This window comes from Loa loa, assembly GCF_000183805.2.
Source record: "Loa loa unplaced genomic scaffold supercont3.45, whole genome shotgun sequence".
NCBI lineage: Eukaryota > Metazoa > Nematoda > Chromadorea > Rhabditida > Onchocercidae > Loa > Loa loa.
Genome location: NW_018108225.1, coordinates 203,366 through 221,277, shown reverse-complemented (window position 1 = coordinate 221,277; position 17,912 = coordinate 203,366). Strand labels below are relative to the sequence as shown.

Sequence of the window (17,912 nt, the reverse complement as noted above, 5' to 3'; positions counted from 1 at the left end):
CCCCACATGTTACGCTGAAATTAAAAGATCCCTCCCACACGGGATCATATGAAAATTGGACAATCCCAATCGTTCGTCAAAGAACAGTCCGAGTAGTTTTCACGGTAGGTGGGTTGGTAAATGTAGTCGGCGATAGGAACTATCACAATGAGAAGAGGCCGAGAGATCGCGGCGGATAAACAGAATATTTCCTTCTCGGATAGTCCACGAGAAATCAAAGTAATAGCAATAGCTTTCTGTAAGGAAAAATATATTATTTTCCATTTCAAAAACAAATTTGTTTCGATGATTTACTCCGAAATCATCACGATCTATCGGGAAAGTGCTGTGAAAACATTGGGGAAAATATGACTTCCCTTCTCAACTTTCAGATGAATTTAGAAAAATGAACTAGGCAAGGTAGTTGCATTGCATCTGCATTTTTAGTGTGACGAAGTTACAAAAGCTTTTCTTCACTGTAAAAATTTAATTAACTCACTTTAAATGATTTTTTTCTCAGAAGATTGGGAAAGAGAACATACCTTTTAAGCGTGTCACGTCTGGCGGTACCACGATAGAACGGTCAGTTAAAAAAGGTTAACAATATGGACTTACTGCGGTTGGACAGGTGCTACAAATTTTCCTAATTTTCACCATAAACAGATTTCTGAATGAATTTTTTAATTTTTTTTACATAGAATACATAATTAGATATGTATTCTTCTCCAACACAATCCGGATTGAACTCTCTTCTATAGTATGCCTCAGATTATTCACTATTTATTAATATTTTAGTATTTGAAACCAATCCTTGTAATATTAAATGTAACTAACTGGTCAGTTAATCAGTCATTCCTTATTTTGTTACACTTCTAATCTATCCATTGGTTATGAAAACTTGGTGGTTTTTGTTACTTAATGTTAATGCCAGTTAGCAGTTTTGTCTTGGCTTATTGGCTAACTTTTATGACTCAAATTTCACTTACTATTTCCGCTTTCCCTGCTTCTCTAGTACGATTGTTTGATCCAATCTTTTTCAAATTTAAATTGTCCCATTTAAATGTATTGTTCATTGAAGAAAGCAAACATTTCATCGTGGCTACTACCAATGTCTTCACTAGCTTGCAAGGATAACATAAAGTTATGCTACTAATTCGTACACAAATACAACTCATTGTGCTGCCGTTAGACTGACATAAGTTTGTTTACTTCTGCGACTTCACTTCACTTCCTTCACTTCACTTCACTTCGTTTCGCTTCACTTCATTTTAATTCAATTCAATTCGATTCGTCTTTTTATTGTTTGCAACTTTGAGCTCAACTCTTTTGTGCAAATCTCATAGATGAGATGGCTTGTGTGGTTTACCTCCAACTTTTCCTACTTTCAATTGAATTTTAAGATTCAGCAAGCATGCTCTCTTTTGTTCGAATGTTCAAATTTGGATTGAATTCGAAAAGGGAAGGAAGTCATTAAGAATATTTAAGTAACTGTTTCAACACTGAGCATTGAATGTGTAGTTTACTGCACGCCTATTTCTTATAATATAGTGGACTTGAATAATAGCTAAAATTTACAATCCCATTATTATTTAAATTGGTTGTCTTTTTGTCACATTTGACATTTTAGAAGATATATTTGTAAATTTTTTTGCATTTTTAAACTTCTAATATTGTCATTCACTTTAACATAGCGGATAGTAATGTTAGAGCATAAAGGACATCTGCAAGAACCTTGCAAAATTCCATTTTTTAGCAGAGTTTTTTCCTTTTATTTCAAGGCTTTCTTTGTTCCTTTACTTACCTGTTTGGGTACCATTTTATTAATCCTTGACTCTTCATTTCCATACTTTTCCACATTTATTTGATTATTTAATTCAGTAATTTAAGTTTCGTCTCAAGAATTTAAATTTCTAATTTTGAAGGACATATATGCTGTCGATATGTATGGGGGGAATGTCAGAGACTCGTTAATATTTCGAATTTAAAAATTTATTTCTATTCATTCAAAAGGTAACAACGGGATTATATCGTGTGAATGAGCGTTGTTATACTATTTGTTATGAATTACACTATCATCGTTGTCATCATTTAATTACCATAGAGAAGTGTGCTGGTTGCACAGTTCATTTCATGCTTTTAACTTGGCTTTTTACTCTTCATTACTCGGATTTTGCCTCAAGTCCAAATACTGGGCGGTGTTCCCTCAGGTTACCTGGAAGAAATGTCTCCTCTTCAGTTGCTTCACTGTTTTATCTATTCCGATTGTCTGATATATTGCTAATTTCTTCGGTATCATATCAACCACTCTTACCATTACTGCTTTACTTGTCTCTTTTTTTATATCATAGCTATTTCATAGTCTACTCACGTTTCATTTCAATTTATTACCTTTTGATATAGCAAGATCAATGATTTCGATAATCTTAGCTGTGGCAGTTAAATACAATCAGAATTCTGTGCCCAAGTTTCTTATGTTCTGATGTCTCAAAGTATTTTAAACTTCCCGCCATACTTTGTTGACAGTTTTATACTCGTCAGAACTTTTACCTTTGCGATCACAAATGAGGTAGATGAAAAAGAGTCATTCCCAAATATCCCGCATCCTTATTTCACCCTTTCTCTCACAGAAATATGGACTCCAAAAGTGTGTGTATGTAATCTGTTTGTTGTATTGGATCTGTGTTACAAATCGATTTGTCTTTTCCTTTTACAGTACTCCGTTATCATCCTATCAGTTATGATTGGTCGTTTATCTCTTCAGACTCTTCTGCTCATTTTAGAATATGCCCTTTCAAAATTGTATTAACGGTCATTTTGCTATCATTTCAGTTGTTGTGGATGTGATGAATCTGTCGTTATAGATTTAAGCTATTGAAAGTTTTTTCTTTTTTAAAACCAAAATCCATATATTTCCCTCGGTGCTAGGACTAATCATTTGGTTGTATTCAGGAAGACATGGAATAGAAACAAAAGCTTATTTCATCAGACATCAGATCTGGCATATTTGTTATTTTAGGCTCGTCCTCTTGCAGGCCTATTCGACGAGCATTTTAGTATTACCCCAGTAACTCTTGTCCACATTTCCCACTGTTTCTTTTTCTTATAACGTCAATGTTCACTTTTTCGTTCAGTTTTGTAAAGTTATTTCGAAATACTTTATTCTACTCGTGTTGTCTCATATTTCACGACCTTCATTATAGCAAGTACCCGCTGGTTTGATATCTGCTTAATATGTCGTTCCTACAATTTCCCTGATGTTATCTGTTCTTGAGCATATTCTCCTCCAAACTCTTCAAATAACTCTTCCCCCTTTAAAGCATAAAGAGTTTGAGCTCGTGGTTTGCCACTGGATTGTGAGTAAAGCAGTGCAGATGCCACTTCAACTGTCATATCTCTCTTTATGACTGGGCGCTATTATGTGTCTCATTCACTTTTATTTAGCAATCTTGCTAGCTTCCCATCTACTCATTTCCGCCCACCATCTTTTTTCCTTTTTTCTGCTACTGGAAGTTCTTCCATTCCTGAATGACACCCATCTCTTCATAATACTCTCTTTAACCTGCCTTCTCCGTTCTGTAACTTCTCACCAGGTTTATTTTAATGAACTTCTACCCTTCTGACTTCTACCCTTCTCCGTTCGGTGATCGATGCTTCTGTTTGATCAGCCAATGGGTTTCGATCTTCTCTTTGATTTTCCTTCTTACTTTTTTTGTACCTCATTTCCTTACTTTGATCCGACTCATCATCTCTCTTCAGCGTCACCTAAGCCCCTTTGAACCCATCCAATTCCATACCGGAAAATACCTTAGTTCTAATAATGAAGCATCTATTTTGGCTCGTTTCTAACATCCTTCAATTAATTGATTCTCTTAGAAGTGGTATTGCCATGCTGCTTCCTTGCCATCGATATCACGGGTTGTCGGTCAGCGACTTTTTTTCTCTCAACAAAAGCCACTAAGGCTTACAACCCAGTTAACATTAAATATCCTGAAAATGGCCATGCTTCTCGCTGACTTGGGTTATGTTTATACATAAACTCCGGTTTTTCACTGTCTCCATGGGCAGCAAATTGCTCAAGACACCGAGTAGGATTACTAAACATAGGCCAGATTTAATGTCTATTGTGCTGGCAAGCTATCCAATTATCCAAAGAAAATTGATTAAGGAAGAAGTTCATTTGCACTGGATGAGTGATAATTCGTATGTAATCCAGTTGTAGAAGAAAGAATAGATTTTCTTGCATCAATATGGCATTTTTCCCTGCCAACCAAAACCGTTATTTCCCGTATTGATCCCTCTTTCATAGAATCATTCAATCCTAGCCAAGAAAAGATGGTGTTACTGGATAGGATTGTTAGTACTATTAACAACTGGTTGTTTACTTGATCAAAGAGGCGTGCAATACCTCATCGGGGTGGATTGTGGTCAGTCCCGCACTAGTGGAAATGCAAATCCACTTTCTTCCATATCCAGCTTATTATACTGCTTTCTTAACAAAATGTTCCAGGCCCTGCTTCCCTGTGAAGGCCCCTTCGTTGGGCGTAATGGATTGCCGAAAAAGTAATTCTTAATTCGGGTAAGTGCAATTACATTAAAAGAGATGTTATATTGTGATGGCCCAATTTTATCCAGTCACTGGCAAGCCTTGTAACAATCCCATCCAAACATAAGGCTCTATGACATGGCCATAAAAATATTTCCCGATGCCAAAAGGATAGCTTCAGGCAGCTTGGTGATTTCGAGTGCGCACTTTCTCAGAACGCATTCCGGATGAGCAAAGGGGAAGGGCTGGGACGCACAATAATGGAATTAAACATCTGCAAGCACTGGAGGGAACTACAATGTCCCATTGTGTGCGAATGTCAGTCATCCCTGTGTTAGCTGTTCGAAGATGGATGTAATCGGTGGACAGACATACGAATACATACACACACGCCTAGATACACACACACACACATACACACACATACATAAACACACATACACACGTACACACACACATACACATATACACACACACGCACACACACACACACATACATTTATATAATGTAGGAATGAATCGATTCTCCTTCAATTCAACTTTGCCACTTATCACATGTTGTTGACAAGTCTCGTCTTCGATTGTTTCAGAAGAACTGTTTATCACCCGTGGTTCAGCGTTTCCTTCTAAACTGCTCATAATTTGTCTTTCCAGTTTCTTCACAACACAACATTGTCGTTTTTTAGATCATTAAACTGACAAATTGTACACTGATAAGAATGATAGCACAGATAAGCACATTTGCTAACACATTCACTGATCGTTTCATTGATAAGCGATGAACTCTTAAATTGATTATCCGACAAGTCAACCTCGTAAACATTGACTTGCCTAATTTATGGAGAATTTGAGACTTCCTAATCCTGTTTAGAAATTTTTAAAACAACTGGTAGTCTCTGTGTTTAACGGCATTTCGCTGAAACTCAAAAACTGCTTGGTGACAACAGTGATATGCGATGACAATATTACCCATCAAAAATTAATTTTTCAATCAAGTCGGGATTGCCACGGAAATTTTAAATTTTATGGATGTATCGTGATGGCATCATTTTTATGCATTTTTTTTTGCAGTGAAATTCGTAAGACGGAAGAACGCATAATCTTTTGTTTTATTTTTATATGCTCGGAGAAATATCTCAAAGGACATTGTGTTTTAAGATGGATTTTTGTTCAGTTACTTGTACTTCAACTTTTATAGTTATTCCGTTTTTCAAGGCTTTTCTCTCAGTCACTTTTGACTAGTGAAGGATTCCATAGAAAGAATGGGTTTAAACACCAATAAATGGTCGTATTTTACACGATGATAAATTGTCCTTTTTCATCCTATGTTTCACTATGTGAAAGTGTAAAGTGAGTTTTGGAAAAAGAATTTGAAAAAGCTTCCCTCCGTCCTTTGATGTTGTTGACTGCGCAAATGACGGGGTTTTGAAGAGGATCTATGGTTTTTTGATGGAGAAGGCAGATACAAGACGAAGTACGCTATGGAAGAATTAGTGTAAAAAAGAGGGGAAGATAGGAGAGAGGTAATGGCAATTCTCGAGTAAAGAAGCATTTTCACAACAGAAAAAATGAGTAGGTAGAAGGAGATTGATGTTCTCAACAAATGATAGCTCAATGACCGAACACTCCCTCACCTTTACAAAAAAAAAAAGAACCATTCATTCCTCATTCTTAGATTCCTGCCTCTTTGGCCAGTATTTCAGTGGTGATTGAAATAAAGCCTCTTATATCCCTGGTTTATTTTAGAAGGAAAACTTAAAGTCATGTCTAATAATCGCCTCTCAATCTGTTGTCTTTAAAACTGGACTTGTCAAGCAAGTATCATGTTCCTGCGGCATCTTTCATTTTTATTCTGTCGTCGGTCCATTGGGAGGTAGATGTAAGGCGCTGATTGCTTTGTTATTTGAAACATTTTATTGGCAAATCGTTTGGCTTTTGAAAGCTTCATCATATTCTTTTTCCAATATTTTTAGATGAATTTCTCATCTACATTTAATGGCAATGCAAAATTTTTGTCCCCTTATCGATTGCTCCTTCACGTTTACCTTCTCATTGGCAGGATGACCTTTGCTGGTTTTTTAACGGTCATTCTTCAACTTTTCACGAACATACCCGGTTTGGAGCATCTGATTAGCTACACTGAATGTCAATCATTTCAACTTCTGAAATATTCAGCAGATTGGGCCAGTTCTATTCGGGTGTTTTAGAGTAACACAGCGCTCATGCACCTAACATTTTCTTTACTTGCTGATAAATGATAAACTGCTAATGTTTCATTAGTAAATAAAAAAAGGATTGATGCTAGTCACTTCTGGTATCCTGGTTTTCAGCTTCTGTTTTTTCTTTTGGCCTAGTTGTTTAAAACACACATCAGTTTACTTGCATATTTCATTTTCATAACTGCCTGAAGTTACTGTTTTTGTTTTTTTGAAGTTTTTTATACGGCTCATAAACAACCCCTTTTGTAGCAAGATTTTTAAAGATAGAAATAATTTGCTAATTCGAACAAAGGGTGAAAATTACTCTTTTCAAGCTACTTTTTTTTTAAAATTTCGTTTTTTTTTTGCCAGTAGTAATTTTCCTGATTTTTTTAAAAAAGTAAACATTATTAGCTGGAATTGTTTCTTATAGTTTGTGCAAAAATTTGCATCGCTTCAAAACAGGAAATTGAAATTATACCGATCAGATGGAAATTAGCAGGCGCATTCATGTTATGCCATTTCGATTAGTTTATTCTGCATCCAGGACGGAATTGATTGTTTAGAAAGGAAGAATTGAAATCATCTTAAATACATTTAGATATTTTAATTTTTGTTCCTGTTTTAAACCGGTCTTCCTTCTCTTTCCTGGAACTGGTCATATATCGATTGCAACTGTTCCAATGTGTTTCGAAAAGATCATGAAATTCGAACTGCTCTTCTTCCTGATTGCATGTCTCATATGATTTAACTAATGTCACTCTCGCAAGTAATCCTGCCATTCTATCAACCATTTGTTGTATTCTAAAATATTTGTTTCCATATGGAGAAATTTGCGTATTTCTTCATGTAGTAGAAAAGAACTGCACAAGTGATCCGGTAAATGAGCGGGGATGATACATAGCAATAGAATGGAGGAGGTAGCCCTTATCGGTACATTCTTCTCTCTTTCACTTGCTCATTTTGTGGGTGACGGCACCATACTCTCACCATTTTATAACTTTTTTAAACCCTATTTGGCGGTAGAATTCGAATTAGTTTGGTTAGGATGGGAATAGAATGGGAAAAGAGTTTTTTGGAACAAGCAATTTTGAAATTCATCATCATTTTCGAGATTCTTTCAGTTCTCAGTACCACTACCATTTAATGATTGTTTTGCAATAAGAACGAGAAATACCAAATGTTAAAGAAGAGCAGCACAGTTGTGGAGCTGTGTGGATAGTGCATTGAAAATACCGTAGAACCTCAATAATTTTTCGATTTTATTCCTTTTTTTGATCTTACAATGTTTGTTCCGGACATTACTGTCAACTAAAACTTTTCAGTTATATGACAGAATAGGATAAAACAGAGAAGAGCACTTGATAACGATAGTTTTGCAAAGAGCATCTGATAATGATATTTTCATTAAGGCAAACTTTCCACTACCCCGTAGTGTTTATTTCTTCAGTGTCACCACTTCCTTATGCTTATAATGTTGTGTCTCAGTCTGTCTTTCGTCGATAGACATCTTTTGTAAGATTGAATTCGGCTTATTGTCTCAATTAGTTAAGTAATTCAACTTGATCTAAACTTGATTTGTTAACTTTATAACTTAAACTTGAGATGTAAGGAGGGAAAGCCGACTAGAGCTGTGCAAACAGTTGCAGAGTCTTATTTGTAGTACTTTTCCAAGTAACGGATTGCATGAGAACTTTGTGAGAATAAACTTTAAAAGAATGAAGGTTAGGACATTCCCTCAGTTACATTCCAAGCAAGATGCAGTTTTTCAGAAGGTTTGGTTGGAGAGCTGTAGCTTACGAATGTCCTAAAGATTTTTCAAGTTAGCGCGCTAAAACTTGGATCTCCAATCTGTTCTCTATTTCCGTCAGGTATTGCTTTGCTGAAGGCGTTTTCAAATGTTATTTTCACCTTCGAAAATTCAAGAAGGTCACTGAATGTAAAGTCATTATTTGCAGTTCAAGTGCACTATAGAAGTGCCATCAATACAGTGTGATTATTCGTTATCAGTGCATGTCGTTACTTTTTTTTTTTTTTACACGGTTTATTGGCGCATCTTTCTTTTTATTAGATTCGAGATGTACTCATTGGATTGCTTTGAAATAGATTGAAATCAAGAGTTCCACTGCATACCTTGTTATCATTTTATGTAAAAGTTTTGTCGTACGCCTTCTTAAATTCCCAAGAAGTATAACTTCCCAATAATTTTCTTCATTTCAGTGATGTTTTTTGCTTACCTTCCCGCTATTGTCGATCTCTACTAACACTGGTGAGGTTTTTCACGAAATACTTCTCTGAATTATGTCCGGTAAGTACTATATAAATTCCACTGCGCTTTCTATTACATATGCAGTTCATCGTCCAAACTTTTGTAAAGGTTTCGCGCAAGAAGGAAGGGGAAATAGACTTAATTATGCATGAATTCGATCGAATGATAAATTGAATTATAAACATCTAAAACCTAGTAAAAAAGTTTGGTTATAAATTTCAGAAACTGCTAGTTTTTGATATGGTAGTGGTAAGTGGTAGAAATAATAAATAGTAACGTATATTCTGCTTAACTAACCCCATATTTCATCTTTTCCTACCAGTCATATTATTTGATAATTGAGTCTGTAATTTTGCTTATATCAAACTATATAAATAATGTCCAGAGCTTCATCCCTCACTTCGACAACTTTCTAGCTATAAATAACCTAACTTGACAAGTTCAAGTCATTTTTTTTACAAATTTTATGCCATTGGTCGAAACTATCTGTTCACTGGAATCTTCTCCGGTCTGCAATATATGATTTCTTTCTCCATTTCCAATTTTTTTAACAAAAGTTTCCTGAATATTTAAAAGGTCATGGCAGCGATTGTGATAAATTAGCAAACGGTTTTTAGTTTAGTCTTGTCCTCATTACGGTCTACTAAAAAAAGTAAAAAAAAGGTGATGTTGATGGTGTTTCTACTGATTATGAAGAATATTCTTCAAAAGCTTAATCAATTCTAACACAATGGAATGTTTAAGGGAAAATGGATAATGAGGAGGCATGCAAAGGGATGTCTTTTTTTGTTTCTTCAGTGGAGAAGGTTATTATGAAAAAGTGTCCAAAAGGTTTCAGAAGCTTTATCAAAGCTGAAATATTCCCGGTTTCGTCACGTGTATTCCAAAAGTGTACGGCGTAGCGAATGGTACGATACGGGGCCAGGACACGGGCTAGCAGTAGCCGCGAATCCGAAGATGATTGCACTGGCTGTCGATGTTCCTGCTGGTGGCGTTGTTCAAATTGCCAAACTTTGTCGTATGGGTCGAGGACGAATGGAACTGAGCAAAATTAAGGATCATGAAGTATGCTTGTCATTTAGAATTTGCTGTGTTTTACTGGAGTGCTCCATTTAGTGGTGGGTATTTAATCAGTGTTTATTGATTACTGAGTTTCTCTTTCCCACTTAATATTTGTTATTGCTGAGCAGATGCATTCTACAAATATGCTTTCCTATAATTTTAATAAAATTTGAATTACTGTTTATTTCAGGGTGCCGTGTGCGATGTAAAATGGAATCCTTTCAATGATAACGTTTTAGCTACCGGATCTCACGATGCCACAGTTCGAATATGGCATATCGATGATATGCTTAGAATTCGGTTATAATTTTCGCTGTCTATTTAAAATCAAAGGACGGAAGTTTGTATGATTTATTCTCTTCGTAATGCAAACTCTGCATTTTGAAGAAGGTGTCACAGAATCTATTCAGGTCTTGGTTTACAGAATTAGAAAACTCATTAATACCTTGCCGTTAGTCACTCAAAATTCATAAATGTGTGATACCGTTGTTTCGACAAACTAAATTTGAAATTCCATTAAATCATTACAAATGGAATCTATGAAAATGTGAACCTGAAGATAACATCTTCCAGTTTCACCGAAATTTAGTGACGGATTTGCTGCACAAATATTTTGAACCGATTGTGAAATGGTGCTAACAACTTAGATTGTCTAACGATAATGAAATTATTTTTTTAAACTTTTGTGGCTATCGAATTGGGATTCAGTTGCGTTGTTTAAATCAACGAATTAATTTCTATCAAATTACAGCTGTTTGCGAATATCCAGAGCACATTCTCGACGCGTTCATACAATTGAATGGCATACGACAGTTGATAATGCTGTCTTTTCGGCTTCATTAGATGGTCTAGTAGTGCTGTGGAATATTGAAACAGATAAAATTGTATACAGAATTGAAGATTGCAATGCCGCTTCATTATGCTTAAGGTTATTCATTTTTTCTAACTTTTAGAGCTTTTGGAAGCAAAGGATTACGTATTACTATGTGAGCATTTGGGTAGTTGGTATACGAGACAGGGAAGAGAACTGACTCTATAGGTGAAACAGATCCTTTGCCTCAGTTCTGAATGTACGGTTGAGAATTGAGAGAGATACTTCGCCATCATTTTTCAAATTTCTCAAGGTATTGATAAATGTCGGATCTGCCCATAATAAAGTTGTTTTGCTTAAACCTAAGTCTGGAAGTAGGATATCACTGTGCTGTGGTTTTCAGAGTTTCCCAGAAGTTATTCCAGTCCTGGAATTATGATGATAAATCTAGGCTTATAATTTCAGTTACAACTGTTCCGAATTTGTGGTGGCGACTAAATCACGCGAATTATCAATTTACGATGCACGTACGGGTGAAAAACAACGTAGCACACAGCTTATTCATGATGGAGCTATGCTTCCACGAGTTTTATTCTACGGGATGCCGGAGGCGAACAGTAGTGAACGTCTTATAACGACTGGTAGTTCACGAAGTACCCGACGACAAATAGCTATCTACAGTTCTCGTCCTTTGGACGCACCGTTAGCTGTGGTGGATATCGATGGTGGATCCGGTTTTCTTATGCCCTTGGTTGATAATGATCTCAATTTGTTGTACATTGCTGGGAAGGTAGGTTTAAACTTCAGTTTTCAACTGAATACTAATCATTTTTGTGGCATTTTATTAAAGTATTTGATTAATAGATTTGAACGTTCGATTTCACTAATGTTTTGATAATTTTTCAGGGTGATGCCAATATTCGATTTTATGAATTGTTAAAAGAAGCACCATTTATATCTTATCTGAATGAATCGTCCGGCTCCAAAGCTCATACAGCGGTATGTATACTTCCCAAACGTGGACTCAACGTATTGCAATGTGAAATTATGAGGATATTTCGGGTAGATGCTGAACAGCTGGTTATTGAGCCGTTGTCATTCTTCGTTCCGAGAAGAGTAAGTTCTAAATCCTTAAATGACTGTTTTTTTTATCTTTTGGGCACAGCGGCTACAAAATTTGATAACCAAATCCAATTATAAAATTTTTGAACTTTCTGTCGTTTTTTTTCTTCATTTCTTTATGATTGAATGTTTGCTAACTTTGAACATTTCTGAATAGATTTTGAAGTACTCATGCACTAAATAAGATGAGATATAAGAAGATATTTGCTGTAGTCACGAATATCAACAGTCAAGACGTATTTTTTTCATTTGTTTACGGAAAACAATGGCTTTTTTGTATTTTTTATTTTCCTTGGTTTGTTTTTTCGAGTCTGAGTTACAGAAATCATTTTTCAATTCTGAATTGGTTTTTTGGTCTGTTTTTTTTCTTTCTTTCAAAATGCTAGAATTGAGCATTGCGAAGACATCTTTGAATTACCAGTTTACTTTCAAATATTGCCAAAGGTGAAACTTTCCCATCATTACTCTTCCGATTTTTATCACATCTTAGCTAATGTGAGTGCCACTCTTTTAGTGGTCGTTTGTTCTTTGTTAAGCATGTACCACAATGTACCCACAATGTGGAACATGCATCGTAGTGCAATGGCTTGCGACACTGAAGCTTAATCTTATTGAAAGGTAGCGATTTGTTTGTGGTTGACTTCATAATTGATTTAAATATAGCTTCTACAATTATTATGAATTTACCTCGTATAATACTGAAAATTTATCACTGAGGTAATTTGAAAACGAATTTGCCTCTGAGATAATTTGAAAATAATTTTTCCTTTATGTTTTGTCAAAGTAATTTTTTTAGGCTGACGGATTCCAAGCCGACCTGTATCCGGCAACGCGGTCGCCAACTCCGTCATTGTCGTTTCGCGAATGGTTAGCTGGTTTAAATCGTGAACCGATCATGCTGGAGCTGAAGGATTGCCTACTGAATTGTACGAACAAACCAGTAACATTCGCCAAGGAGAGTAATAGAACTAAACTGATGATCGCCGATGTCAACAATGATCGTAAATTCCGATTTTTATCGCAGGTATCACGATTTGATATCAGAGGTAACAAATCCACAATTCCAGTTTTCAAGGTCCCTACACTAAACCCTTTGAACTGGTAATATCATTTATTCCAATAGGGCCAAGATTCTGTTTTTTTTTTAGTGGAACCAATTTTGGAGTCTTGGAATTTTGTGCTACCATAAGAGCTATAATTACCTCCCTGCGAAAGACTGTATAAATAGGCAAGGGAGATAAGCTATTGATTTTATTTTTTGTTTTATCGAATTTACTAATGCTGTTGGAAACTGAGAAAGATGTCAGATTCTTAGGCACTTCGAATCACTGAAATTGCTTTAAATTCAGCGCCGTTAATCAGTTTCTTTGCCACCTCCGCGGACTTCCAAACATTCTGAATTCTCAAGATATGTTGAAATTTGATAGACTTGTATATATTTATTAGTCCATCAAGCATTGCACAATGACCGCAGTTGGTCTCATAATGTGTAAAATCTCCTATGATACTATTGTAACCGTCATGATATTCTCAATATTTCAAAATACTTAAGCAGTGAAGGGTTTCTAAAATAGTTCTAATGTTTATTTTTTCAAATAAAAGGGAAGAAGCAGTTTTTTTGAACTAATAAGATTTCAAGTTTTTTTGACTTAAGATTTTTCCATGTGCACTTTTTAAATATGCAGAGTCATCAGGATTTTTTGATTTAATAAAAATGTTTCTGTTTTCTTAAGGTTTAGAGCTATTATTTTTCTGCTTGGTTACTAAATCGATTTTGTCATTAGGTAACAAAACCTGATTATCGCGAAATAACAGATCGAGAAGATTGTGAGGAGCTGTTGAAGATCGAAAGAATTAAAGCAAAACTGGCTGCCGAATCCGCAGATGAGGTTAACAAGGAACACATGAATAAGTATGTTTTTATCCAAGTTACGTTATTAAATTTTTGTTGCACTTTTTGTTCCTTCAACTTTATCATACTACGTGAGATTTGATGGAGTTTGTTGGTTTGTTTAGCATATGCTTGATCAGCATTTTTCTCCATGTTTTTTCTTGAGGTGTCAAATTAGAAAAAAAGTTTGATTGTTACTCATTCACGTACTCATTCATACTCATTCATCAGCATACTCATTCACGTGTTCTTTGTTTGTGAAAAAAGTTTGATCTTAAAATACTTTCAATAATTTCATTTTTAGTTCCGTTCTCCATAATTGCATGATTGGAATTTATTGAAAGGAGTGGATTTTTTATTTTTCTATTTCATGTTTTTGAAGAGAAATGGATGGAACAAATGGTGTATATATTGGAGAGAAAAATAATGAGAATGGAAGTACGCCTTTATCACTTTCATCTCCAGTCAGCGAGAAGAATGCTCCAACTACTGCAGCCGCTACCGATGTTATTGCACTAAATCACAAAAACTCGTCATCCAGTGCACGGACTGCCAGCGTTATCGACAGAAGTGCATCACTGTTTTCAATGAGTTAGTTGTTAAATTGTGCTTACTAACTTCTTAGCTTCGACTTGTATACTATTAGGCGTGACATACATTAGGCTGTGGCATCTTCATTTTCTGTCAAAATGTTGCATGCAATTTCAATTACTATCATTTTTCATTCAAATTTCCAATAACTAGGCTTCTGTTTTACACCTGTATTGACAAACATGTTGCTAATAAACTTCTGGTAGCATTAAAGGGTCAACATTCCTTAGTATTTCCTTCACTTTCTGTGAAAGAAATACTAAGGAATGTTGACCCTTTAATAGACCTGAAATCTTAGAAAGCCCTTTATTTTTTAGAATCAGGCAACGCTGACGCATCAAAGACCGGTTCGGCAAGTGTTTTTCTGGAACGCCAATCCACTAGTCGATGTGATGAATTAATAAAACAAACAGAGCAGCATAAATTCCCGATGGTGCAGAAACTGAGTAATGGGAATAGTAAACTGGAGGGGGGAGAACAGAATGAAGATAATGACAGGTATTTATCTAGAATCTTTCAGATGCTTTTTTGAAATTCTTTAGCTTTAAGTTTGTAAATTTTGTATGTTTAAACATTAGTTACCGTCTTGCGAATCGAGCCAATATGTATAAGAATTACCTGGGAGATCAGTTAGCAAGTAGATTAGTGTAAAGCTACATTAGCACAGGGAATCTGATTCTCATGATGTTTTCGAGTCAAATAACGTAGCTTATTAATCATTTCAGCAGTCGTAGCTGTTTCTCGGAAGAAGCGATGGTGAATGTTTTGAAGGAAATGGAGCGTGAATTATGGAAATGTCGAAGTAGGTGCGAACAACTGGAAAAAATTGTTCAACTGCAACAGGTCGGAATGTCTGCAAGTTCTTATATAGGTTTTGAACATATTTTTCGAATTTCAGTATCAGTGATAGTTATGTACTTGATAATTCTCTTAAACGTTATAGCTCCCAAAGAAATTATTGCATGAGCACAGCGCTGCAACCTTACATTCTTACCTTCGTTTCATTTATATCATTTTGATTGATATGCTTGTGCATCACTTCAAGCCTTAAAGTATTTTGTTAGTTCGTATTGAAATAGACCAATCAGTTACATCAGCGAATTTCCGTTAACAAATTTATAAAACCTGTTATTGCATGTATCTTATAAAATCTGTAATAATCACAAAGTTCGAAAGCCAGTAATTCATGACATATCACTTTTTCCTGACATACCACTTCTTTAAACTCACCTATTAAATCCTTGAATTTAATTTTCTTGTTCCTGAAATACTGGAAATACTGAAGAAGAGACCGAAATTTATTCTGCGACCAGTGGAAATGACGGTCGAAAAAAAAATTCCAAGTACTGCCGCTCTTAAATTTACTTCTGAAATTTCATGTTTGGTACGAATGGCGTGTCCAAAACCAGAAGCTAGTAGAAGGTGGAGGAGAGTTGGCCTAAGTGCAGTTACGTCTTCAGTTCTAGCTACAAAATAATGTTCAAGACTCTTCTTAATTCTGTTTTTCAGTGATTTTTTTTGAAGATGAATCTGTTTATTAACTATGCCAGTACTTGTCTTGAGTGGTGGAAAGTACTGTGATATCTCAAGCTCTCAGTAGGCTTTTGGATTTCGTAAACCTTGTTTTTGTAACTTAACATATCCTTTTCGTTCCATCTGTCTTATGATTCTTTTTTCCATAAAAAACTCAGAATTCAAAATCGTATTCCACATACCACTTTTGCTGTATCAAAATTTTTAAGAAGTGATTGTTATGGAGGAAAAAAAATGTGAAAAATAAAAATTGATCCGGAGTGAAGTTCTCGCTAGAATTCCTTAGTTTACTGTTTTTATTTTCTTTGATCGTTTATATATTCGATTTTCATATGCTTTTTACTTTGCTTTCACTTTTAAACTTAGTACTCACTCTTGCACTACCGATCGTCTTACTTGCGTTATCCTTACGGCATATTTTAACCACTTAATTTTTTTTTTTGTTTAACAAAAAGGTATGGCTTAATACATATTTCTCTCCTTTATCCGTTTTTTTTTCTAATTTAGAAATTTTGGACAAAATTTCCACAAAAATTCTATGGTTTTCTCCAAAAACCAAACTATCTCATTTGAACAAATTCAAGTTTTTTTTCCAGTTTCTGTAAAATTTTTGGTTGTTTTCTTGACATTCTCTATTCTCTTTTTCAGCAAGATATCGAGAGTTTACGTTATGAAATCCATTGGAAGGATAGTCGGATTGATTTCCTGCAAACTCAGTTACAGCAGTTGGATATAAACCGCGACAATTCTCGGTCTTCCTGACAAGGGTATTCAAACGCGCGTTATCACATATGATGATAGTTGGAAACATATTGTTTGATGTTATATAGAGAATGCTCGTGTGTTTTGACATACATATTTTGCAGATTTTATATAAAGTTTAAAATCGAAAGTGTTCTAAAAATATGTTTCCTTGTGTGCTGTATTGTTTTTCGTGTAAAGTGTTCATGGATATTGCTACTGCATATGGTGTATATGTACCTTTTAAATGCTAGCTTCTAGTAATGCTAACAGTACGCTTGATTGTACGTCCCTTCAATTGTATGATAGGTTACATCTAATGAATGTAAAAGAGTGTAAAATGTTAGAGGAGATCCAATCTGCAAAACTTTCTCATGGTCATATTTGCGGGTACCTCCTTTGTATCCTTGCACTAATTTTCATATATTTATTTCATATTATTTCCATCTTTATGCTTAAATTTTTCTTTTCTGTTATCCGTAAAAAAATGGCTTGTGAGAGAAGGAGCTTAATATATGTTCCGAATTTAAGGATGAAAGTGAAGAATTAAGTTGTCTTTGGGTCAGATTTGTGCTGTTTCATTTTCCAAGTTTCCGGAGCAATTTAATGATTTGGGAGAATCGTTCTTTCGGCTGGTTTGTTTTTTATTGCAATTTGTTTCAAAAACTTATTTAACTGCTTTCTTTTCGAAGAAATATTATTTGCGCATTTTCTTATGGTTTATAAGGAACTTCCTGCAAGTCTTGTATGACAATAAATTCCAAGTCTCTAAAAAATTGCACTTCCTCTCCTGACTGAACTGCACTTTCAGGCAATAAGCAAAAATGTCTGAGAAAAAATTTCCGAATAATTGGAAATTATGACAGATTTGAATCGTCTGGTAGATCGAAGACACATACGTTACAGTAGATTTTCAACTTTAAACTTTACGTTCAATATATTGTATTCCAAGCATTCCTATGGATCATCCTCGAGAATTGTTTCTTGATGGGGTGAAGTGAACCCGAGGTCTTTAAAGTTCGAAATGGCAGTAGATTTGCAAGTACTGTACTGTATGTATTCTAATTATTTGAAAAATTTTCGCTTGTGGACAGTCTAATTTGCTCCTATAAGAGATACGATGTGAGATAAAATTTTTGACAAAATTTACGAACTGCAATTAGCAACGGATG

The 17,912-nt window shown here is 35.1% G+C and overlaps 2 protein-coding genes across 2 annotated transcripts; one reads left to right on the top strand and one right to left on the bottom strand.

Annotated features, from left to right (window-relative positions):
• Nucleotides 1–3,219: 3,219 nt before the first annotated feature.
• On the bottom strand, nt 3,220–3,369 carry LOAG_00400 (hypothetical protein; the record flags this gene model as incomplete). Its single annotated transcript, XM_003135940.1, has 1 exon — nt 3,220–3,369. The coding sequence occupies one exon, from the start codon at nt 3,367–3,369 to the stop codon at nt 3,220–3,222; it is 150 nt and encodes a 49-aa protein (XP_003135988.1).
• A 5,565-nt stretch (nt 3,370–8,934) lies between these two features.
• Nucleotides 8,935–17,884, top strand: LOAG_00399 (coronin 2A). Its single transcript, XM_020445422.1, has 13 exons — nt 8,935–9,028; nt 9,828–10,054; nt 10,242–10,351; nt 10,803–10,979; nt 11,328–11,652; nt 11,769–11,978; nt 12,781–13,008; nt 13,769–13,896; nt 14,258–14,466; nt 14,784–14,964; nt 15,192–15,309; nt 16,648–17,375; nt 17,552–17,884. The coding sequence occupies exons 1-12, from the start codon at nt 9,022–9,024 to the stop codon at nt 16,759–16,761; spliced, it is 2,034 nt and encodes a 677-aa protein (XP_020304117.1). The 5' UTR covers nt 8,935–9,021; the 3' UTR covers nt 16,762–17,375; nt 17,552–17,884.
• Nucleotides 17,885–17,912: the final 28 nt, after the last annotated feature.

Bases quoted from the DNA above. Each gene is read 5' to 3' on its own strand.
- LOAG_00399 (XM_020445422.1), top strand. The intron at 10,352-10,802 runs GTTATAATTTTC...ATCAAATTACAG, and splicing joins GATGATATGCTTAGAATTCG to CTGTTTGCGAATATCCAGAG. The intron at 13,897-14,257 runs GTATGTTTTTAT...ATGTTTTTGAAG, and splicing joins AACAAGGAACACATGAATAA to AGAAATGGATGGAACAAATG.